This window comes from Filicampus tigris, chromosome 1 (genome assembly GCF_054856515.1).
Source record: "Filicampus tigris isolate MCC_2025a chromosome 1, RoL_Ftig_1.0, whole genome shotgun sequence".
NCBI classification, from domain to species: domain Eukaryota; kingdom Metazoa; phylum Chordata; class Actinopteri; order Syngnathiformes; family Syngnathidae; genus Filicampus; species Filicampus tigris.
Genome location: NC_141217.1, coordinates 20,374,432 through 20,389,580, shown reverse-complemented (window position 1 = coordinate 20,389,580; position 15,149 = coordinate 20,374,432). Strand labels below are relative to the sequence as shown.

General features: G+C 42.8%; 2 protein-coding genes across 6 annotated transcripts; one reads left to right on the top strand and one right to left on the bottom strand.

Moving 5' to 3' along the window:
- Nucleotides 1-224: 224 nt before the first annotated feature.
- On the bottom strand, nt 225-7,610 carry nol9 (nucleolar protein 9). Of its 3 annotated transcripts, XM_086025540.1 has the most exons (14): nt 7,352-7,609; nt 7,154-7,254; nt 6,579-7,042; nt 6,306-6,516; nt 5,767-5,897; nt 4,459-4,594; nt 3,872-3,968; nt 3,688-3,785; nt 3,079-3,246; nt 2,730-2,988; nt 2,526-2,640; nt 954-1,128; nt 590-723; nt 225-493 (listed from the first exon to the last, which is right to left on the bottom strand). In XM_086025540.1, exons 3-14 carry the CDS (start codon nt 7,014-7,016, stop codon nt 380-382), a joined length of 2,076 nt encoding a protein of 691 aa, XP_085881666.1. In that variant the 5' UTR covers nt 7,017-7,042; nt 7,154-7,254; nt 7,352-7,609; the 3' UTR covers nt 225-379. The 3 variants fall into 3 exon arrangements, with proteins under 3 accessions (XP_085881666.1, XP_085881674.1, XP_085881659.1); XM_086025548.1 differs by having other exon boundaries at nt 590-745; nt 7,154-7,610; XM_086025533.1 differs by having other exon boundaries at nt 7,154-7,609.
- zbtb48 (zinc finger and BTB domain containing 48) lies at nt 7,428-15,022 on the top strand. 3 transcript variants are annotated; one of them, XM_086025569.1, is made up of 11 exons: nt 7,428-7,646; nt 8,705-9,396; nt 9,949-10,223; nt 10,301-10,406; nt 10,823-10,915; nt 10,983-11,069; nt 11,782-11,936; nt 12,123-12,259; nt 12,334-12,498; nt 12,563-12,651; nt 13,380-15,022. In XM_086025569.1, the coding sequence occupies exons 2-11, from the start codon at nt 8,710-8,712 to the stop codon at nt 13,596-13,598; spliced, it is 2,013 nt and encodes a 670-aa protein (XP_085881695.1). In that variant the 5' UTR covers nt 7,428-7,646; nt 8,705-8,709; the 3' UTR covers nt 13,599-15,022. The 3 variants fall into 3 exon arrangements, with proteins under 3 accessions (XP_085881695.1, XP_085881704.1, XP_085881685.1); XM_086025578.1 differs by having other exon boundaries at nt 7,430-7,766; nt 8,761-9,396; XM_086025559.1 differs by having other exon boundaries at nt 7,431-7,766.
- The last annotated feature ends 127 nt before the right edge of the window (nt 15,023-15,149 follow it).

Sequence of the window (15,149 nt, the reverse complement as noted above, 5' to 3'; positions counted from 1 at the left end):
TAGCTATGATTACACCGACGGATAAAAATCCACTTCCGTCCGTGCTTAGTCTGTCATCCTTTTTTTTTTTTAAGTTTTCCATCTAACGTCAGCAAAACGTGCGTCCATCAGTGACAGACAGATGGACCGGTCCGTCGGTCAGACGAAATGCCCACCCCTACTACTACCAACGACAAATGCTGCCACAATGCTTGTCTTTGCAAAAAAAGTAAAAACTACTAATCTGAAGACATTTTCTCCTTTTAATATGACACCAGAACTCAGTTGCAGTTTTGGAATGGCAGCAGTACAAAACAACCAAACATGTTTTGAGAGATTTATCTCCTGAAGAGTCCATTTCAGACTATGTTGTGAGGAAAAAAAAAAAAAAGGCAGAACATCAGTGTGTTTGACTTGATCTCTGCAGGCCCTTAAAGAATCGCAGCTTTCCAGCACCGGTCAGGTCGAAGCTGTAGTCCGACGTGATGTAAGGCAGCTCTCCCTGGAAACCGCCCTGCCGCACAAATTTTCCATTAGCATGTAGTTGTAAAGAAATTTCAGGCAAATTGTCAACTTTCTGTGAATCTGGGCGACCAAGCTAATGTCCGACCTGCGCCGTCAGGATGCAGGAGGGCAACGACGTGGCTCCGAGAAGGAGACAGTTGACCTTGCGTAGGACGGCGGGATCTACCGGCGTCAGCACAAAGTAGAGGCCTCGCGCCATGTCGATCCCCCGCAGCACACCTGCAAAATGCTAAGTGAATGGCTTCGAAGACGAAAAATCAGGAGAGCAAAAACCCAAAACACAACAATTAAAAAAAAACAAAAAACTAAGTATAACTATAGTACAATTATGACAAAGTACAGATCTAATATTTTGTCACGGATAAAATGAATGTACGACGATGATGATGATGATGATATAATTTTACACTTATCATGTGAACCCAATGAATGAAAGGATTATTCCATACCCAGACCCACGCAGGGGCAGATGGGGGCTCGGGACAGCAGGACCGGGCCTCCTTTGCCGGTCACCTTCTCCGCCAGGCAGCAGAGTCCCACCAGGCCGGAGTTGACGGCATAGAACATGTCGCTGGGCGCCACTTCCGAATGGACCACACCCAAAGCCACGTCTGTGTGGGGCACCTGTGGGAGGCAAAATGACACCTATTACTTTATTCTGTTTATTTATTTATATAGTTCTTAAGAAGTGCAGTCCACATGTTTACATATCGTCACTGTCCTGTGAAAAACTGTCCAATTTTGGAATTTTTTTAAATGTTCACATTAATGCGATGTCTGTAACGTGGAAACACCATTCACAAAATAAAAAAAAAATGGACATAAGTATTTTTCACAGAACAGCGACGATATAATTATTTCACTAAAGGTGACATGTTGAAGTGATATCATCATGTGAAGCCACAGATTTGTTTGCATTATTGTTGTAATCTGACTTAAGTTAACACCACACTTGTTTCATAAAGTTTTAAAAGCCTGCAAGTCAAAATATTTTTAGTAAGTTAACATCTGTAATTGAAGTAGATAATTGAAGTTGTCTTTATTTTAGGGGAAGCCTAACCTGCAACACCAAAACATTTATCTGATATTAGGGATTTAAGGATTCATTCAAGACCTGATTCGATTTTCAGTTCCCGATTTTCGATACAATTTTTTTTTTTTTTTTTTTTTTTTTTTTTTTTTTAAATCGCTGCTATGCTTCATTACATCCATATCTGATATTGTTAATTGTAATACATATTAATTTATAAAAATACCTGTACATGGCAAAGGGACCTTGGAAAAATAATTACTGAAATGCAATTGCAATTTTTTAGGGTTGTATTTGCGTGGGGGCATCTGATTATATTTATTAAATTCAAAATACTTCAGCCATAGTGGCCACTTTATGCTTTAACCACATCTTCATTCAAGTCTAACATTTAATTTTAAAAATAAATAAATAAATAATATATAATTTCTTATTTAAAATAATAAATAAATAATAAATAATAAAAGGTTCTAATGAGGAACATGATGTTTTAGGGCTGGGAAAAAATATCGTATCCCGATGTATTGTGATACTTTTTATGCCAAAACCAAGTATCGATATATTGATGAAGTATCGATACTTTCAATACATTATGCTATGTTTTGCATGTTCTATAATGTGCTTTTGGAACATTTGATGTCCTTAAAGTTGAGCTTTGTGAATGGAGTTTTATTTGTTGCACTCCTGTGTATCAGGAACCGTTACTGGAACAGTTTATGCACTTTTCAATCGTGACACTTCAATAAATGTCAAATGGCTCTTAAGTTAGAACTTTGGAAACACACGCCTCAGTTTTTTTAAATATATATTAGTATCACAATACGTATCGGATATGCAACGAAAGTATCGGGATCCGAATCAGATTGGGACAAAAGCGTATCGTCCCAGCTCTACTATGTATTGTAAGTTCATCAAAATGTCATCAATAATAGAGCAGCTTGTTAAATAAAAAAAAAAATAAAAATAAAAAGTAAAAAAATAAAAAGTGTACCTGGTATGGTGTGAGGGAATTTAGAGGCCTAACGGGTCCGGGATCAGCCGACTGCAGCTGACTGAGATAGGCCAGCAGTGAAAGTTCTCGCAGCTCATTGCTGCGTTGGTGTTTCCTGTGCAACACAGCAAATGCACACGTGAGTCGCCGCCGACACGCCACGACGACAGTGAAAACGCAAATGCAAGAAAGACGGCCGCTTACGCCGTCCCTTGGCAGCCCGCGCCTTCGAAGTCGCACTGGACGCTCATGTGAACGTAGGTGAGGGGCGGGCTTTGTGTGCTCTCTGTGAACTCGTCCAGCGCCGTCTGAGCGGGCGGGTGCGTTTGGAAGCCATGGGCTGTCCTCATAAACTCGGGGGTGAGGGCGGGGCATTGAGCCGCGCTGTTGGTGTGAGCCAGTTGGATGACGTGCGAGACCGGGAAGAAGCGGAGCATGTCCACAAGCAACTGCAGTCCAAAACCTAGAGATTGCTCCCATCGAGAAAAACGCCAATTAGCATTAAATCGATTAAAAAAGAAATAAATGATTAAGAAAAAACATTTTCACTGACCTTTAACCCAACCCATGGTATTGATGACAACGGGCGTCTCTCTGCTTGGGGAGCGTCTACGCCACAAGGACTTGAGGCTTTCCAGGTAGCGGCTTAAATCAGACTCGCATGACGACTCGCCGTAGTAGACCATGTGGTCGGGGTCACGCTGATGTGTGAAAGGGGGGCCTGAGAATGGGTCATGCAGCAATTGCAACAAATAAGTGCCGGCATGGCTCGTCTACCTATTAAATTGTAAAATGAGCAACGTACAAGCAGGTTACAACTTGATACAGTGGATCCTCCAAAGTCAAACATAATCGGTTAGAAAAACGACATCATTTGCCTAATTGAAAGGCAGCACGGCTATCGATTGTTGTCGAGATGTGCCCTGTGATTGGCTGGCGACCAGTCCGGGGTGTGCTATGCCTATTGCCCAAAGTCAACCGGGATAGGCTCCGGTTTCTAAGAATTTGGCCTTTGGAACAGGCGGCTAACCACAGACAACAATAATTGCAATACGTAACCCTAAATATTTATGGCCGAACTCCAAATGTTTCAAGTTGTAAGGCGCTTGTGAATGAAGGTTCCACCGTAACACGATTCTAAGGAAGAAGCAATGAAACATACCCAGCAGAGGTTCTCTAACGGTCAACAAAGACAAGCAACCAGCCGGGGTGAACTCAGTTTGACCGAGGTCCGCTTCCAAATAGTCCACACTTGTAGTGCTACATACACACAGACGCACGCGGGCAGATTCAATTGACGGTCCAGCATCATTCAAGCATCTCAGCGTGGTGACAATGCCACTTACTGATTTAGCAGAGTATTGACCACCATGCGGATGTATGTGGACTTGCCAACGTTTTTGGCTCCGTAAACGAGGACAACAGCACAACCGTCCAAGTCCCCTGTGAGAGACAGAGACAGACAGCATTGCTGGACAATAACGTCAGACAGTTGTAGACAAGACACTCTTGAATTCACACGCTTTATCATCGGTTATTATTAACACTATTTTTTAAACGTTGTATAGACTTAAATTTGAGTGTTATAGAATTGTATATTATTTACTCAGTAGTTGTTAGTATGATTTGAAAAAATGAAATGACCATTTTCGCAGTTGCTCAATAATGCCGTTCAGGTCCATATTTGATTTATCGGGGACAATGTCTGAGGAAAAAGTGACTTGGCTACAAGCAGCACTGACTGCATAGCCATCAAGTGTGAAATTAAATGACCAAGAAAATCTTTTGTCATCTGTCCATTTCTGAAGATGTGTCTGTTAGTGAGCCATTTTGCACTTGTAATGTATGTATATAATAAAAGACACCACACATGGAGTTCCTTTGCCGATAAAGCAAAAGAATAATAAATGAATGCTAGAATATGTGGTTTTACCTCTGCAGGCACTGACCACCGTATCCAGGGACTCCCGGCAGCTGGGCGACACCTTCAGGCCCTCAATACTGCCGACCAGAGGAATCATCCCTAGACCGTTAAGAGGCGTGTCCAGGACGGCAGACATTAGTTCTCCCTGCAAACATGGGTTGGAGAAAAGTTTACAGTCAACACACAGTATTAAATCTGTTAAGACCGCACTTCGGTTTGATTTTTAGAGTTGAGCCTCTGCATTTTCGCAGTTTGGCATTTGGTGCAGATGAGACCTCTGCTTAATACGATATAGGCATCGAAACAGGAATGTGGGCAGATGTTGTCGGACGTCACATTAAAAGTAAGACATTCTTTTTAAGACGACAAATGATATATTTATTGCTAATTTTAGTCAATCATGGAATGAACATGAGAGTGAGGATCCACAGAAGGCGGCGGTTATGTAATTTCCTGCATATGTCGACCAGTTTGTATTGTGCAATGCTGTCGACGAAAGGTGTGGAAGGGAGTAAAAATGATCGATTGCAACTTAAGAAGTCTGCTCCCATTTATATTTGATGTGGCGTTGGATAAAGATTTGGGGAATGTCAGCTACTTTGTTTGGTAGCTGTCAACCATACTGACGTTTACGGAACTGGAGTGGGGTATGTTCTGTTCAAATATAGGGGGTCCTAAATTTACACGGACTTGCTGGGTTTTGCGGTTGTAAACGGCAGGCCGTTATCTGGTTTGCGTAGCGGTGTTATAATATGTCGTCACGCAGCGCAAGAATGCATGTTCAGTTGTCATAATTGGTTGTGTATGTATGTGTTTTTCACACATGTAACTTACCACAGCGTTAGAATAGTGTTTCTGAAGACTGCTATGCATTCTGACTTCCGAATTCCGGTTATGTTGCCGCCGTCGGAACGAAACTCTGCCGTAACCAGAGGACCCCCTGTATTCACATCCGAGTTTCTTTATGAAGAGCAACGCTTTTGGCTGAACTTTTCTTCTATGACAAATGCGTTCATCGTAATGATTGAATTCAAAACGTAGATCTCTGATCGTGCACATTCATGATTTGGTGGTGATTCAGAAATGTAAAACGTGTTCCTAGCAAATCACCTTCACAAAGAATTCCGCTATATTCCATGTAGGTCGCTTCTCTTTAACGCCAATCTAGGATGGAGGACCCTGCCACAGTTTGGCAGTTCCACCACATCTACACTCAAATGCTCCTGTTTTCATCCTTAATCCCTTCACCCTTCTTGCGGCTTCAATTCCAAGAGGAAATGCTGACAAAGCAAGCAGGGAGCCATGGAGCCATCTTACCACAGTGGGGTCAAACAGGCTACCGAGATTGGCGAAGCTTGATAGGAAGCGTGTCAAGGGGGTGTCCATGGGCTCCAGCAGGATGATGGAGGAGTTGGAAACAAGCTTTTTAAGCAGCTTCTTCTGTGACGCTGCAAAACAGGTGAGAGAAATATTTGCTGCACTGACACTCAGTAGAATCCAACAAGAGTGTTTCAATTATTTGTAGACATCCACAATCAGGAAAAGTTCAAATGTAGCTATTTACAAATGCCTGTATGATGGCATCAATTATAAACGGGAACAAACTGTTTCTTCTTCCAAATGTTTCCTTTGGGCGAGACTATTCCATGGATTATTGATTATTGACCTAACTGGCTTGTTGAAGCCAGCTCTGCTTTGTTGTAGAGTCATTGCACTGTTTTAATGAAGTGTGAAATGATACTAAATATTGGACATTTGCTATTCCCTTTACTGGCTCGGCTCCATCATCGTCGTACATTCATTTTACCCGTGACAACCTTCGCAACACAAGAGCGCCAATTGTCCAGATCATTTACCGGGTGGGAGGTAATTGCACAGGATGTCTGTAGCCGCACTTCTGTGGTCTCGGCTGTCATCGCAGCCCTCCGTGGCTCTGATGGTCAGCGGACAATGTGAGGCGGGAGAGAAGAGCGGATATGACTGCTGGCCCTCCTCAATGGTAAAGCCCATCACTTCCACGCGCCCATACAAGCAGGTCAAAAAACACTTCCCGCGGAAACACAGGCTCTGAAAAAAGGAGAAAGACAGGGTTTGAAATGGACTTGAGGTTCAAATTTCCAAAAGCGTACCTGTCCTTTCTGCATGACAAGCACTGCATGCTTCTTCTGGTCATCCCTCTCCGCGCACTGATGGAGAGACTTCCCATCCAGTCGACATGCACGCTTATCCTCGATGGCACCTTGCGTCTTTAGTCCATTCACTTTGACTGATTGGGAGTATTCCTTCCAGTCCTGAAACTCGTCAGAATCCAGGCCCATGTCACCATTAGTGAAGGACTTTGTCAGAGGAGCACTTTTCCCAGACACAGGCTTTGCCTTGTTCTTCAGTCTCTTCACAGCTGGCTTCTTCTTCATGGCCTCCTGGTGATCTTTGATCATCCCGACCACGACAGGACTGGAGTTGAGGTCAGAGGGGCCGATAGAAGGCCTGCACCTTTTACCCCTCACGTCCTTCCACTTCTGAGATGTGGCGCTGCCCTTCGAATGACTGACTCTCTTGGCCTTCATTATGCCAATGTTATGCGGACGAGTGGCTGGTGGTAAACACAAAGGCAACAATGAAGCATACAATTCTTTGAATGGAATGCAACTGAACAAACATCACAGATTCGCGTTTTCATAACAAAGACATGAGATCAATTTACCTTCAAACAGGAACCATAGGCGAAGTGGGCTCGCTAGCGTTACCTCGCTAACTCTGCATCGCCGCCTGCTGTTCTTCACCTGACGTAAAGGCAAACTGCAACTACGTCAAAAAGAAAACTCACGATTGTCGAGGTTGTTCAGAACTATCTGGTGACTACTAAACCCCTTCAAATCATTAATTACGAGTCGCCAGTTACCAAAGTTGTGGTTAGCCAGCTAGCTAACATGTGTACCAGGGAGCCACAACAGTCGACTGAATGTAGATGGCCAACAATGATTTTCCCGTGATGTTTGCCTCGTTCGTATCGTGGTGGGAATATGTCGAAACACAATTCAGATACAAGCGCTCGCTTTGTTCAAAATGATTTTTTTCGTTGCAATCGGAATACTGGTGTGCAACATGACCCCTGACCAATCGATTCCGGAATGCGGAGACCCGAAATTACGTCACATCCGCTTTGTTTGTAAGCGGCCTACAAGAAGCAAAACAAGGTAAACGAAGCTAGTTTTTTACTCGAAACACATCATAGGCTGTCTCCTACGCAACATCAACGGGAAAGGAATTTTGGCGAATTTTTTACAGTTCAACGTTAAAGTTTCATCATTCTTGTGGTAAGTCTTTAAACGCAACTGCCGCTTACCGGCCGAGCTAAGGGAGCGTCTGGAAAAATATGCTAGGACATAAACGTCGACGTGCTAAGGATTTGCACTTCACTGTCTCACTCAATTAAAAGTTGATATGCTACTTGTTATTTTTCACCATATATATTGTAATTTACTTAGTTTTAGATGTTTCTTTTTTTTTGCCTGAAAGTGGTCATACTTAGCCGTAGCGTATCCCAATGGTTACAAACTGAGCATTTGTCTACATTTACATCATTACGAGTCTTGCAATATTTGTTACATTCATTTGGATCTTTACCCCCTAAAATTAATGTTTATTGATTGTTTTAAATTCATTTATCTTGTTAAAAATAACTGTTTAATTATATATTTTTTTAGCAAAATACCAATTTGTGGAATAATTGTTTCATTCATTTAATATTGTTCATACTTTTTCATAAATAATACAATTCAAGTGAGCATTAATTAATATCATTTTTACACTTTTACATATCAGACTTACACACTTTAACTTTCATTGAAATGACATCTACAAATAACCTGGCATCTACAAATAACTTGGTCGGTTTGTTCATTTTAAAAGATAAAACCGGTCCTTAGGCCCAAAAGTTGGCCGATTCCTTTGAATGGCATTGACACAAAATGGAAACTGTCATAAGAACATTGAAGAGAGATGTCATGTTGATATCAAGACTCATTTTCACAGACAGTTTGAATGTGATCCAAATATATCAGTTTTGGCAACAATACACAAACAATTGTTGGGATGAAAAAAAAAATCAAAACATAAATATGCATCTATTGAACAAGCAAAAAGAGCAGAGAGACAGAAAATGTGCACTTTCTGATACATTCAATATGAATAAATATACAGTTAATTTCTATGCTATTAAAATGCCAAATGTGGGCATACATTTTTGTTCCAGTGGAGATGCGTGCTGCTGACCATGCACGGCGTGTCCTGTCCACCTTAAACCAACAGAGAGCAGCCGGGAGCTTCTGTGACGCTTTGTTGAAAGTGACTGACGGGGTGGTCTACACTGCCCATCGTAGTGTCCTTGCCTGCTTCAGTCAAGTCTTTCAGGGAGGCAACATGGCTGCTGCCTCACCCAGCGTGGAGTTGTACCTCCAAGAGTGCTCCAGCGAGGGCCTAGAGTTGCTGCTAGACTTTGTCTACACCGGGGAACTGAAGCTGGATGCGGGCATCCTGGACAAGGTGCAGACTGCAGCGTCCAGCTTGTGTATCCCTGAAGCGCTCGAAATGTGTCAGCGCTTCAGGGACAAGCCCGTAGACGCCGTCCCTCTTCTCAAGCGAGGACGAGGCAGACCAAGAAAGACAAAGGCTGAGGTCTTCGCCGTCTCAGGTGAAGACACAAAAAAACTGACAGTAACCAAAGAGCAGTCTGTCTTTGGGGGGGTCCAGGATGATGTGAAGCCCGCCGTCACCGCCACCACCCGCTCGGGCCGAATTGTCAGAGAGCCCAGACGGATGATAGCTGAAAAGGACGCCATCACTGCTGTCCCGGCCAGCGAGGGTGCTTCACTTTCTTTTTCAGACCGAGAATGTGCTGATGACGAGGATCAGAAGACCACTGAGCAGCAAATCGGTCAAACCAGGGTAAAAAAATAAAATAAAAAATGCATGCAACACCAAATGCATGAAAAATGTGATACAAACAAATGTTTATCATTAAATATGTCTGTAGGTTAAATGTTTTGGGTATTTCTATATTCTTATATATAATTGCTTCAGTTCAGGCATAATGATTCGGATCAGTGGAACAGATCACACGGCCACTTTTTGCTCAACAGAATTTGTGTGGACCAATTATTCAGAGAAAGGACAAGAAAAATGGTCGGTGTACATGCAAACACTCCAAAAAAGTGCTTGCTTATTCTTGTACATTTATGTCGTCGTTGACATATCTGTTTTAAATACAACACTGCCATATGCTGGCACTGTATAGGATGTTTTTGTGGCTCACCGATATCCTGACAAATACCGGTTACAAAAAAATAAACTGAACTAAGCAAAAATTTCTAAGAACTTAACTAAAACTGAGCATTTTCAAAAAATGATAAAAGATACAAAATTAATGAAAAATCCCAAACTGTTATAACCTAAATTTCAATGACGAGGAATAAAAGTCTTTCTTTTGTCCACTTGCAGATTAACGAACTGCCGGGCCACATGAATGATGCAGTGACGGTTGAGGATGAAAGCGATCATTTTGAGATGAGCGTCCACAACTCTGATGAAGAGTACGTCCCCACCCATGAGTCCAGTCCCGCTGAAGTGTCTGCGTCGAGAGCTCGACAACGCCGCTCCAGTTCCAGCAAGAGCGGTGATGGCAAAACGGCAGGGGGCGAATCCGAGAACTCTGTGCGCTGCCCTGTGTGTTACAACGTCTTCAAGAGCAAATATTATCTCAAAGTGCACAACAGGTATGCACTGGTTCCCAAATCGTCTCATGTGAGTGTTGAAAGCAATTCTTGTTTATTGCTCTTTTTGTGCTTTGAAGACGTCATACTGGAGAGAAACCATTTGGTTGCAATAAATGCGGGAAGCACTACTTCAGAAAAGAGAATCTTTTAATCCATGAGCTCAGGCACTGTGCTGCAACACAGGTGAGGACAACATCTGCTCTAATGGTGTAATCATTAACACGTTCACCATCCTTTATGCAGAGTCATCCACAAGCCCTCTGCAAAGGCTTGACAATACTAAACACATGCACCCATCATACAGTACTTACAGAAAGGTATGGATATTTGGCTTTTGGGTGAATTATCAGGATAAACCTAAAATTCACCTCAACATTTTAAGTTGAATTTAATTTGATTGAATTGAACCAGGAAATGCAATGGTGCATTCGCGGATCAAAGACCTGTTGTAGATGTCGCTTTTCAGTGCCAAGTTAGGGAGCAGCAAGATGCTAAAAAGCAATGAATCACTGGACATTTAAACATTTGCAGTCAAAAGTGTGCCATGTATTTTTCTGTTGAATTGGAGAATCGTATAACATTTCCGCCTCTCGCTCCAGACGTTCACGTGTCAGACGTGTTCGTCGTCATTTAAAGGGAAAGAAGAACTGCGTGCACACGTCGTCTCCCACGCGGAGCGGATGCCCTACAAGGTATGGCCAACAACAGATTGACATGGAATGGTGAAGCGAAAGCTCATCCTGGATTTTTATTCCTCAGTGCTCTCCGTGTGCTGAACTATTCATGTACAAGAAACACCTGATGTGCCACATGATGAAGGTCCATGGCTACCCCAAACCACACGCTGTGAGTTGGTCCATCACTGGTTGCTTCATAATAAATTGCATTCAAATGAAATACTTTGTGATACTTTAAAAAAAAAAAAAAGAGTGACAGTGAACCACTTCATAATTGCAGGGGATGGGGATCGAGCAAGGAATTGTTGCCCACCTATAAATGTTTGTTATTGCAAAGCACTTTTTTTTCTATTAGACAAGGCTATGACCAAAGGAAGCTCCTCCCTTCAATTCAAGAGACTGTAGTTGCTTAGCAACACAATGCCACCAGATTGCACCAAAACAATGGCGTATCGTGACAGGCATTCCATCTTTTCCCCTAGATGGCAGAACGTACATAATTTGCCTGTTAACCCACTTTTAGTGACTTTTCTTCAGGGGGTGTGTTATGAGTTTTTTTTCCGTATACAAAATAGGTGCCTTGGTTCAATAAAAGTTGGGAAACACTGCGATTAATGTACAGACCTCCGCCACGGCCAAGCAATCTTAATTTGGATCACCACCAAATTGCAACACCAGACACCTTCATAGCTTCTCACATCCTGCATACTGTTTGCTCTTCATTTTTAATCATTATGGATTACACACTGAAAAATTAAGGGGGGGGTAGAAAGAAGAAAATATGAATAAATTACAGTATTAAGTATCTGCCAATGTGACGACAGTGTGCCCAGTAATTGAGTATTTTTCAGTGTAGAAAAAGAACAAGATTTCTCTGTCAGTGTCCGCAGTGCCCGAAAACCTTCTGGACTCGCTACGAGCTGCGAGTGCACGAAGCCTCTAAGCACCGGGGGGAAAAGCCGTTTGTGTGCGAGGAGTGTGGCCATCGAGCCTCCAGCCGCAACGGCCTGCAGATGCACATCAAGGCTATCCACAGGTAAGGACTCACTTTTTTTCAATTTTTTCGGTTGATTGGACACGTACATTGGTAGGTGGCACACAAGGTGGTCCACTCTACAAAAAACAACAACAGCATAGCATTTTGTGCACTCAAACACATGGATAAAAGATGAGTAATCTGACCAATAAACGGATCTTTGTTCTTATTGTGTCTCTCTCACAGAAATGAGCGGCCCTTCCTTTGTAGCATCTGCGGCCACGCCTTCTCCCAGAAAAACAACCTCACCATGCACCTTCGCGTGCATAGCGGCGAAAGACCCTACCAGTGTCACCTGTGCGGCAAAACATTCCGCACGCAAGGTAACGGCTGTCCGACCGCGGCGGTCGCCGTCGTTGGCTTTGCGCCAATAACGCTTGCTTTACTTCAATGGCAGCGAGCCTGGAAAAACACCACCGGACGCACACGGGCGAGCGGCCCTTCCCCTGCGACGTGTGCGAGCAGCGCTTCACCGAGAAGGGCGCCCTCCTTCGCCACAAGGCCAGCAAGCACGAGGAGGGACGCCCCCACTGCTGCCACATATGTAGCAAGACCTTTAAAGGTAAGAACGCCGCTTGTGTCCTGAAAGATGAGCAAGTTTGACCTCCTCTGATGTTCTTCGCTAGCCAAAGAACAACTGCGGGTCCACCTGTGTCGCCATAAGGGGATGAGGAAATTCGAGTGTACCGACTGTGGCTACAAGTTCACCCGACAGGTATGCTACAGGATGTGGTTATCGGCAGGGTGGTAATGGGTCTATAGGCCGGTCCACTTCTTTTAAACGACCGTCCGTTTGGACGTTCTGGATGTGAATTCCCTCAAATTAAAGCTGAAAGTGTGCAGTGGGTGCACATCTTTTTTTTTTTCATTTCATATTGGTGGTGTTTAAAGCCAAAAAGGTAGGATTGTGTCCATGTCTCAATATTTATGGACCTGACTGTACCTTAAATAAAAATCATGCAACATAAGTCCTCAGAACACTTTGTTTTGGGCAACCACAAAAGGAAGCTCATGTCAACTTCGAAACATCCAACGCAAATGTAAGGACACACACTTGTCTTAAAGTCAACACAACATTCGCTAGCTTAAGATAGTGACTAGCTAGCAACACGTTTTTTGGCAGCAGTAGAATAAAACTGCATGTGTGCGTCAAGGGAATTTAGACAGGAAGAGGTAGAAAAAAAATGGAGACGGGTGAAGCGGAAAAATGTAACGTTGCGTTACTTCGGAATAATTATTGGTGACAGTTATTTTCTCTCAAAATCTAATTGTTGTGGTCTGTTTTAAATGGTTAAAAAATATAAAGACCGCTACGGTTAATAGCAAATGATGACCACATCTACAACAATAATACATTTGTTTAATACACTATACACTTTTAGGTTGTAAAACACAATTTCAGTTCTAAATGAAGTTTATACAGTTTTTTGTTTTCGGTCCCAGGCACACCTGCGTCGTCACGTTCAGATCCATAAGCGGACTGAGAACTACAACCCGCGACAGAGGAAACTGAGGAACGTGGTTGTGGATGAGCACGACGGAGGTCCGGGTGATTTTGACGCCACCAAACCAGCAGAGGCCTCGTCAGTCGCTACTGAAGCGGTTGACTCCGCGCCCGCCGACACGGAATCCACTTCTGTGGTCACAGTTGTGATCCAATAGAACGCTTCTTTGTGATGCAAACGCAACTTTGGACATGGAAGGGAATAGAATTGTGAGATGCTCGAATATGTGACACTGAAATCTTGGCAGGTGCCTCCTCATCAAAGTGCAGACTACAGATGCATAATGATCAACATTCCTGTAAATATTGGCTGCACCAAAGTATTTATGGTCTCATTGGAAGGATGAAATGAAACCTCCGGTATATACGGCAGATGGGCACGTCAGGAAATGTTGCCAGTCCATCATTCATCATTTGCCATCAGGCGAGCCCCTTGTCCTTTATTGTCAGTCGGTCATTTTTCAAGCCAAAGCAAAACTGCAGAACCCAAATTGTAATTGTCAGTCGTCACTACGTCATCGTTATTTTAAAGACACTTCCGTCATTGCTAAATTAACAGTTTGTCACAACTATTTTTGGACTGTCAGTAAATTTGACCAGATTGCCAGATTGTCATCATTATTTTAATCACGCTTCTCTCTCCTGCTCATGTCCCTGCTAAATCTTTAATGATGCGGTCAGACCAAACACAAGCTTTCTCTTTAGTGTTTGACAGCTGTTGTGCACCAGGGTGCCACACTAAGAGGGGAAACAAGAAAGGGCAAGCATACCTGTTAACCCCGGGTGTCCTGAGTCTTAAAATTGTAATTTGCTCATACATATCTGTATATAATCTTACACGTTATTTTCAAATGGCTGCTGTCACGTATTCGGAAATCAGCTTTAGCAGACGGAATCAAAGTCACGCGAGAACATCACGAGGAATGAGAAAGTCACGAGAGCAAGCAGATGACAGTTTGCAAATGGCAGTAGCAAAGAAGTACCAACTCCATTAAAAAAATATGGTGGAATTAAAAAAAAAAAAAGTAAACATGATCAAATTGACATTGGCCGTACAGATTTACGATGTACGGCGTACATGTTTGAAAAGGAAATTACGCCGAAAGCGTACAACTTGATAGGTGTGGGCGAGTACCCACTATCAAAAGAAGAACTAAGGCGTTCAATTGGCTTCCAGCTGTGGCTGTTAGGGCAATGTCAATTGTGCATTTCTTGTCTACAGGTTTGTCACGAGCTACATGGAAATTGTTCAGCTGCTTATCTGTTCAATTCTTCATTAAACACGTGTAACAAAACAGCAATTTCTTGCAGCCAGTCGGGAGTTGTAAGCGAGACGTTTTCACTCGACGTCAGTGTTCTACGGTTAAGGGTAAGGTTCAGCATTTTTTTGTGAAACGCCGTAGCTATAAACTACAACACATGGTAAAATCTGTATTGCACAAGCTTTTATAGGTCAAACATAAACAAATGAAAATATCTCAAAAACCTGATGTACTACGAAAAAAAATGTTTGTTTTTTTTAATCAGCGTCAAAACTATGTTTGGGGACACAAAGCCATCTCTGATTAAAATTTGATGTTGACCAGTGTAATTAATTAATGAACTATTCTCCCGGTGCTCCTGCTCCAGGGTGTGCATCACTTCCATGATGATTTAAATACCAAGGATGAATTTCATGTACATGCATGTAAAACAAATTCGTGGTAGTT

Coding starts and splice junctions, on each gene's coding strand:
- nol9 (XM_086025533.1), bottom strand. CDS start 7,016: ATGAAGGCCAAGAGAGTCAGTCATTCGAAGGGCAGCGCCACATCTCAG. Junction 3,969..4,458: donor GGTGGTCAGTGCCTGCAGAG/GTAAAACCACAT, acceptor TGTCTCTCACAG/GGGACTTGGACGGTTGTGCT. Junction 3,247..3,687: donor CGTTAGAGAACCTCTGCTGG/GTATGTTTCATT, acceptor ACCCATTCTCAG/GCCCCCCTTTCACACATCAG.
- zbtb48 (XM_086025569.1), top strand. CDS start 8,710: ATGCGTGCTGCTGACCATGCACGGCGTGTCCTGTCCACCTTAAACCAA. Junction 10,224..10,300: donor TATCTCAAAGTGCACAACAG/GTATGCACTGGT, acceptor TGTGCTTTGAAG/ACGTCATACTGGAGAGAAAC. Junction 10,916..10,982: donor CGGAGCGGATGCCCTACAAG/GTATGGCCAACA, acceptor TTTATTCCTCAG/TGCTCTCCGTGTGCTGAACT.